Source organism: Nicotiana attenuata, unplaced genomic scaffold (assembly GCF_001879085.1).
Source record: "Nicotiana attenuata strain UT unplaced genomic scaffold, NIATTr2, whole genome shotgun sequence".
NCBI classification, from domain to species: Eukaryota; Viridiplantae; Streptophyta; class Magnoliopsida; order Solanales; family Solanaceae; genus Nicotiana; species Nicotiana attenuata.
In genome coordinates this window covers 24,496-33,727 of record NW_017673349.1, presented here as the reverse complement: position 1 = coordinate 33,727, position 9,232 = coordinate 24,496, and the positions used below count along the sequence as shown (strand labels likewise).

Genomic DNA, 9,232 nt, shown 5'->3' with positions numbered 1-9,232 from the left:
AGTGAGTCCGTGTTAGGTTATGTTACTTGTGTGCGTGATTAGTCGGGGTCCCGGGGGCCTCGGATGTGTTTCGGGTGGGCTACGGATCCTTTTCTTCTATTTTTGAACTGCTGAACTGCTGCTTCTGATATCCTTTTACGCGATCGCGAAGCCTCTCCCGCAATCGCAAAGGTATAATTTTCCTTACTTCGCGTTCGCATAGGCAACCCCGCGTTCGCATAGGCAACCCCGCGTTCGCATAGAGCAATTTCTGGAACCTCATATTTTCCTTCAACGCGTTCGCACTCGTGCTTCCGCGATCGCGAAGCTCTGCTGGTCCCTTCTCCGCGTTCGCGTTCCCTTCATCGCGTTCGTGATGCACATTTCTGGGCCAACCCATTTTTCCTCTACGCGATTGCGACCCTTGCTCCGCGATCGCGATGAACAATTAACTGGGCAGACACAATTTAATCCCAAATTCGAGGGTTTCATCATTTTATCACATTTTGACTTCTAGAGCTCGGTCCTTGGCAATTTTTGAAGGGATTTTCACCTGGGCAACTTGGGTAAGTACTTCTCACTCGATTTAGACCAATTTTCATGAATCTCCTCTTAATTTCATCCTTTAATTTCAGATTTTTAATGAAAAATGGGTAGAACTTCATAGACCGAATTATTGAGCTTTGAGGGGGTGTTTGACCTCCGATTTGGGAGATTTTTATATGGTTAGACTCGTGAGAGTACGAGGGTTCTGATAATGCTAAATTTATCCGGTTCCGAGACGTTGGCCTGAGGGGCGTTTCGGTCATTTTGCCTAATTTCGCGCTTTAGCTTTGAATTAAATAGTAGAATCTGTCGCTTGAGATGTTAATTATAATGTGTGATTTAATTGAATAGATTTGGGCCATTTGGAGTCGAGTACTCGTGGCAAGTACGTGGTTGCTAGCTGATTTTAGCCGGTTCGAGGTAAGTATCTTGCCTAACCTTGTGTGGGGGACTTCCCCTTAGGATTTGAGTCTTCCTTGTTAATTGTATTCCTTGTACGCGAGGTGACGAGTGCGTGCTCGGATTCATTTGTGGAAAATTGCCTCTTTTAGGCTCTTAGATCCGTGTAATCACCGAATATGAAGTTGTTCTTGATATGATTGAGTTTCCTGTTATTAGTTTCACCTCTACATGACTTACTTGGAATTTATCTGCCCTTTTTGGTTATTCTTGTTGCCTAATTGACTTTTACTTGTTTAGTTGTAGACATTTACCCTTCTGTAGTCACATTAGCATTCCTAACTGCTTGTCTTTATCTGGAAAGCATTATTCTACCTCTCGCGTGATTAATTGGAAAGAAGTTAGGTATCCCATGTTTAGTTGAAATTTCCTTAATTGTAATTATTTGATTCATGTTAACTTCCTTGTTGTTGAACTTAGTGTTATGGAATCGTTGTTTCATATTATCTCTCCCTTGTTGAGTTGTTCTTATTGCGCGTAGTATTTCTCTGTCACGGTTATTCCTTGTGAGTTAGTTGTACCGTCTTTTGGTGAACGGAATTTCTTGAGTTGATTCTCTTGCTTTGTTCCTGCATATATTATCATTTGTTGTGTTGCATTGCTATCGTGATGCACGAGGTTTCTGCCGTGCGATTGTTGATATTGTGATGCACGAGGTTTCTGCCGTGCGGTTGTTGATATCATGATGCACGAGGTTTCTGCCGTGCGACTGTTGGTACTGTGATGCACGAGGTCTCTGCCGTGCAGTTGTTGTTGAAGGGTTGCACGAGGTCTTTGTCGTGCTATTGTTGCTATTGATGTGTTGCACATGCGGCGTAATAAGGCAGGATATGTTATATGCTTATATGTGGGTTGCGCATGTGGCGAAATAAGGTGGGAACATTGTAATGCACGTGTGGCGAAATAAGGCGGTGCTTATTATGTTATTAATTGCACACGTGGCGTAATAAGGTGGGCTATGTCAGGGGTTGATTGTAAAGAATTGTGACGGCCTGTGGAGGCATTCCTATTTGTTTTATATTGTGATTGTGGGTTGCTTACCTGTATGAGTGTTGCCGCTTGGAAGTTGTGAGGAAACATTCGTACGTGCGGTCCGTTCCCCTTTTTATGTTTTCTAATTGGTAGAATTCTTGTTAAAAACACTTGCACAAGCATACATGTAGCCGAACACTCCTATTAGAGGTGAATTCCTACTGATTTTTTTTGCTAAGGGTGGAGGTACGCCCTCGTTATCCACTATATTTGGGAGAGTGGCCTTAGTTAGCCAGTTAGTTGTCAGCATGACCATGAGATTGATGGGGCACATGATGCCAATTGTTAGATTTCAGATGCTGGGTCTTCGCGAGTTGTGGTTTGTCCGAGACTTGGTGAAATTGTGGAAAGAGTTGGATAAGACCTTTGTGAACATCATTGTAGGATATGAGTTATTGACTTGTTTTTCCCTTGCTGTGTTGTGACCTTAGGATTTGGATTGTGATTCTGTCGTCTTTTCGTATTCTCATTTATTATATTCTCGTTGTTACTGGTTGTATTTTTTTTCCTTATTGTGAATCGTAGCATTCTTGGTCATTCATGCAGCCTTTACATATTTATGTCGTTTCCATTATTCCTATGATTATACTGTTTATTGACCGGTAGGTGCCTTGACTGTTCTTCGTCACTACTCCACCGAGGTTAGTCTTGATACTTACTGGGCACCGCCGTGGTGTGCTCATGCTACTCTTCTGCACATTTTTGTTGTGTAGATACAGGTACTCCCACTCAGTTCTATCAGCCTTGGAAGGAGGCGTATCGGTAGAGACTTCGAGGTATATCTGCTACGTCCGCAGACCGAGGAGTCCCTTTCCAGCTTTCTGTAATAAGTATAGCTCTTTCAGTATTTCTCCTTTGTATAGATATTCTTGAGTCAGAGCCTTTTATGTATCCCTTAGCTTGTGATTTGTGAGTTTCCGGGTTTTGGGAATTGTTTTAGACTTGTGATGTTTAGTTGTACTTGCCATGCGGCATTCAGTACAGTTTCCTTTAGATATTTGATTTGATTTTCTCTATTTTTCCGAAATTGTTATATTTCCGCAAATGTTAGGCTTACCTGGTCATGGGGACCATGTGCCGTCATGACATGTTCACGGTTGGTGAACTAGGGTCGTGACAGCTGTAGGCGTCATACATATATATCAAGATATCTCAACCGCCTAAGTGGGTCCCATAACGAGCTGCTTGTATAGTCTCACAAAAACGTGAATATCTCTCTACTCCGATGTCGTATCGACGAAAGGTTTAATGATTTGGAAACTAGACCGGTAGATTTTCAATGGGATATGTGGATCATCCCGTAATACTAAGTATATTGGGAGAAAAGGTCAGACACCTTTGACCTAATTTTTAGCACGTTTATAAATGTAACTTATGACGATCTTTACCAATTTTTGTTCCACAACTCGTTTGACTTCAAAAAGTAACACACGACTATAATATGACTCAAATAACTCATAACATAACCTCTTTATCATATTGAGAACCCTAGTCTCACCCCAAAAGTACATGTTATAATATTCCCAACTTGTCGACTTTCAACGAAACTTATTTTCTTCTATTTGTTTAGCTTCTAAGCCTTCCAACCTCCTTAATACTTGTTATTCATGATCTTAAGTATTTGTAAACTCCAAGGTATCATGATGAACTCACTTTCTGTACCATCAAAGATGATCTCATTTCTTAGCTTACATCAATTGATTTACGACATACTCTTACGTACGAAAACATGGGGTGTAACATCTATTCTTGAAATTGAATAGCCTAAACTCCAAAGGAATATTTTCGATTTTCGTTTTCTTTATCTGATAGTTAGCGCAGTATATATTTTAAAACCATAACAACAAAATAAGCAAAAATCTATGATAATCATTTTAGCTTACTTTAACTTGTTTCAACTGTCAGTATTAACTTCAAGGGATTTTTACCTAGGTATACTATGTTAGAAATTTATTTACTATTTTTATTTAGGTTCCTTAAAAATTATATTGTGTATTTATATTTACTATTTGTATACAAAATCATGATAAAAGAAGGATTCCTTAAATTTAGGGATTAAACTGTAACACCCCAATTCCCCACATCTATCAGCTTAATTATCCCCTACAACCACGATTTTTTCCATTCAAAAAGTCTTAAAACGAGTACTACTTACCAAAAGTGCAACCTATAACTTTATACCAAATAACCATAGTATCTCACAATTGCCCAACTTGTTTATTGCTTCAACTTTCTAAAAGCCCGAGTCCTCTAAGGTAATTGTAAAACAATGGATTATTCATTTTACCTAGAATTTGTTTTTTATTGAAAGTGGTCCACTTAATTTATATTTTATACATTAACGAAAGTCTGATGGATCTTTCTTCTTATATAACTCGTTCAACTCTATCATTCTCTGCATTCTTGATTTATATGACTTTTTAATAGAAATCTTCCCAAATTGCTATCTCTTCACTAAAATCTTACGGGTTTGAACTTCGATTTGTAGATGCTCTCTTCATTGATAGGTAAAAAATCTGAAGTATATGATAATTGTATCAGATTTGTTTTACAATTGTATCATAACTGTATCAAAATTGTATGTGACTTGTATATGATACATCAATACCCAAAACAATAATTAATACAATTCTAACATAATTATAGTACGATTATATTAGGTTTTTAGTGTAGAGTTGTGACTGAAACTTGAAGAAGATGAAGATCATAATTGTATCACAGTTTTTCAGAAATGCTTTGCGATTGTATTATAATTGTATATGTATTATAATGGTTGCAGGGAATTGTATTACAAATGTATGATAATTGTATATTAATTGTATATTGTTATGAGCAGTTGTGAGTTCGTGACCAATTTCACAGTTTGTATCACAAATATATGATAATTATATATTAATTTATTAGTATTGTATCTGATATTATTTCGGTATTAATATGCCAGATACAAGTTAGATACAATTGTGATACAAGTATGATGCAGTTAGGTTTTAGGCATTGATGTATCTGATACAATTCAAATACAATTATGATACAGTTATCATACAATCATCGTACAATTCCTGCAACTTTTTTTTTTGAGTTTCAATAAGAAATTTCACCTAAAACCAACTCTATAGTTAACTAATCTCCCTCAAAATTGAGATATAAACCGCAAAGCATATTCTCAAGAATATCTAATCTAAATAAATCACCAAATCTGAATATCGAATTCAAAGCTTCAATGATTTTTAATGGAACACCATTGGAAATAATTCTGGCAACAATCTAAATGTTTCTTCATTTTCAGTGTTGTCCAGTCTCCCAGCAAAAGAACGATGCAATTGATGATTTTTTAATATTATAAAGTTGTTTCCGGCAATGGTGGGAAGAGAGAAGATGGAGATTCTGGGTGTAGATTAAGGGATTTTGATGTAAAAAAAGGAGAGAGAAGAGGAGAAAAAAAGAAGAGGAAATGATGTTATTGAATCCCTTTAATTGTAATGGAGTGAGAGCCTTTTAAGGAGCAATATATACATTTTGTAAGAAAAACCTAGATACTTATTAAAAACTATAAAACATAGAGAAAATAGAAAAATAAGTTTCTAATATAATATAGCTAGTTAAAAATCCCTAACTTGAAGCTGCTAGCGAAATGTAACAAACATGTAATAATAAAAAGCTTCTATAATTGTTTTCAAAAAAATTGAAGGGTTGGGCTGCAATTTTGAGGCCCTTCTAAACAAAAGGCCTGCCTGTCGTAGCCCGTCGAAATCCAAAGTTCGCGAGGACTAGGCAAGGTCGGGTTGACAATCTAATTCAAGCTTTGCAATCAATCTAGTTAATTTCATTTGTTTCCCCAAAATATAACATAATTATTCCGCAATAAAAGATGCTACTAGTTGACAACAAGCAAGCTCAACCATTTATGCAAACTGCTGTTTTACATTACAGATATAAAATTAACACACATGTGAAGAAGATTACAAGAAGATTATTCCTTATTTGTCTTTCGGCTTAAACATCATCACGGAAAATTGATAGAAGACATTTGCTGAACGTTGATGGGATAGCAATCGGAAGGGGGGCCAGAAAATGCCCTCTGTGCCAAGATGGCATCTACAGCTTGCGTTGGATGAAATGCATCCCAGAATATATATTTACTCCTGTCCAGGCATGGAAATTGATACGGCATGCATGTTATTTGTCCCTGGTTTCTCCCCACTCCACAGCATGCTCTGTCCCATACGTTAAACCCTGCCATATATCATGACCGCATGTAAATCTCTATAACAAGCACTGATCGTAACGAACATACTATAACAGGTTAAGCTACACTGATGTGTAAATTTTTGTGTAGTACTGTAAGTATATATAACTTAAATCCTAAATATAGTGTGACATTATTGAGCCTAGCCGATCATTACCATATCTGGCAGGATTGTTTAAGATATCACCAATAACAGCATAGGTGTTGCCATAGACGAAAATGGATCCAGGGTGACTGCCGTTGTTCATAGCGGCAACGAGTGATTTGAGACCCTCGTTGAAACTGCCTAGCATCTGGTTTACATAATCAACACATCTTCCAGGAGGGGCTTGCCCTGTTGCCAACTGACTGGGAATGCATCCCAGTGGCCCTACTCCTGCTAGCAAGAACTTCCTTAGCCCTACACTATACAAAGCCTGCATTCAAATTAAGTAGTCAATACTTGCTTTCTTTCGCCAATGATCACTACAAGGGTGGAGACATTTAGTAATAAGAGGACAAACAACAAGGAAAGACTAAAAGGCTATTATATCTTTTTAGGAAAGAGGTTTAACTTCTATACACAATATACTGAAAATATTTATATTATCAGGTCACGGGAGCGCCTAGCGCCCAGAGGAGCAAAGCTCATTTTCCTTTTCAGGGTAAAGCGGCGCATAAAAAAGGGCTGGCCCGTCAAAAGTCCATAATTTTCTTAGCCCTACACTATACAGTAAAATATTTTTGTAACGTAACATTAACTCAACTTTGTGTAATTATCACGAAAGTCACTAAAATAATTTTGTAACCAAAACGCCAATCAATTTTGCTTAAGTATCATTAAAAAGGTATGCTTTTTTCCCTTCTCGTTACTTTCTGTGATACTTATAGTCCGTTTGGCCAGGCTTCTAAAATTAGCTTATTTTGAGAAGTACTTTTCTCAAAAGTACTTTTCAAAAAAGTGCTTTTGGTGAGAAGTAGTTTGTGTTTGGCTAATTAATTTGAAAAGCACTTTTGAGCAGTACTTAGTGTTTGACCAAGCTTTTGAAAACTGCTACTAAGTGTATTTTTCTCAAAAGTGCTTCTCAGAAAAGTGCTTTTGGAGAGAAATTATTTTTTTCTCCTTCTCCAAAACTGCTTCTGTTTCTGCTCAAAAGTACTTTTTTTCCTTCCAAAAGCTTGGCCAAACACCTCAATTTTTGGCCAAAAGCTTTTGGCAAAAAAAAAAAAAGAAGCACTTTTGGCCCAAAAAAAAGCTTGGCCAAACATGCTATTAGGCAAAGTTGTGTGACTTTTTCGTTAAAGAATAGTTTTTGGACTTTCGTGATACTTAAGTAAAGTTGAGTGACTTCTATATCATAAAAAGTAATTTAATAACCTTGGTACAATAAAGTTAAAGTTGAGTGAGTATCCATACATCAACTCTATAAAAGGTAAATACACATGACCGCCCATAAAAAGTGGGCAAAATAAACAAGGGGATACATAATAATTTAAAAAGAAGAACAAGGTATAATTAATATAAATCACATCTTGCTTACCACAAGTTGCCTTGCATAGTGATTGAGAAGGAGGTTGGCAAACTGTTGAGGAGTATAGTTGATACTGGAAGTGTAAATGTTAGGCATGAGATAGTTATTTATGTAGTCATTGCTTCCAAACACCATCACTGCAATTGATCTTGATAGATATGTGTTTAAATCACCCGGACTCATCATCGTCCTTAACTGACTTAATGTGCTTTCAAAATTTATCACCTGCTGGCTCAACGTGTAACGCTCTAGCTGTATATATATATATATATGCACACATTAAATATATTTCACCATGAAACAGTTATATGTTGCATGCAGGAGGATTAATTTAGCATATTATAATTACATAGTTTTGGCCAGTTTCGTCGAGGATCCCAGCAGCAGCAGATGCATAGTTTACTCCCCCGAGGATTCTACCGCCTCTTGTGCTTGGATCTGCAAAGGGCGGAGGAGAAGCGATTCCCAACAATTCTCCTGAAATATGCACCAACATATATCTGTTTCAAATTGACTATTATAATCTTTCTTGTTACTCCATTTTTTCTTTTTTACTACTATCAGATGTAATTAGTTTGCCAACCACAACTATGACCAATAATAATGTTTAATGAATGAGAAACTAATTACCAAGAATATCAACAAAGGTTTTGCCATTGGAAAATCTGCCAGTAGGGCCTCTATTGAAATCAATGCCATAGGGGTAGTAGTTTGATTTGGCAATAGAGTTGATGAAATTGTTATTCCCATTATCAACTAGAGAATCACCAAATACCCATAGAGCTGTAGGTGCAGTAGTACCATATGAGCAACACATAAGAAGAACCAACAAAGATATTATCAAGGAACACTTCATTTCAATAACGTTGGTGGATTTCATGACTTTCGTCTAACAGTTTCTTTTTCTATTTTCCCCCCTCTACTTTGAATAAATATAAAAGATGAAATAGAAGAAAAAGAGATGGCCGGATTACTTACATGTTAATTATACTAGTATATCTTTTGAAACCGTTTAGTACGTAAGCAGTACCAGAAAATCTTACTTTTGTTAACGGACTTTTCCTGGTTTTTGGTATGTTCTTTTCTTTTCTCACGTCTAGTTCGTTTACCTTTTGGTTGTTTGTTTCCAATTCAATCAATTAAGGATATATAGAAGCAAAGTACATGTGATGCAGGTTTCTGTTCAATGTTGGGATGTTTTCTGTATGCCCTTTAATTTAATTATATTGTCTTGTTAATTGATAGAGCAACAACGCTAAGACTAGAAATAATACCCTTATGGAAAATGAATGACTAAATTGAACGATATTCAAGTAGAAACAATCGAGCTTCTTTATCTAATTGGCTTCTCCCACTTTTGTACTTTGCTGATGTTATCTTTAACTATAGTCTGACAGCTTTGCATAGACTATAGTCTGGATAAGTTATTCACATTCCTCTCGCCTCCTCCACCTTTACG

General features: G+C 36.7%; 1 protein-coding gene across 1 annotated transcript; it reads right to left on the bottom strand.

Annotated features, from left to right (window-relative positions):
* Positions 1-5,891: 5,891 nt before the first annotated feature.
* Positions 5,892-8,728, bottom strand: LOC109216116 (GDSL esterase/lipase At1g71250). Its single transcript, XM_019380246.1, has 5 exons — positions 8,404-8,728; positions 8,123-8,250; positions 7,783-8,025; positions 6,420-6,678; positions 5,892-6,249 (listed from the first exon to the last, which is right to left on the bottom strand). The coding sequence occupies exons 1-5, from the start codon at positions 8,651-8,653 to the stop codon at positions 6,020-6,022; spliced, it is 1,110 nt and encodes a 369-aa protein (XP_019235791.1). The 5' UTR covers positions 8,654-8,728; the 3' UTR covers positions 5,892-6,019.
* Positions 8,729-9,232: the final 504 nt, after the last annotated feature.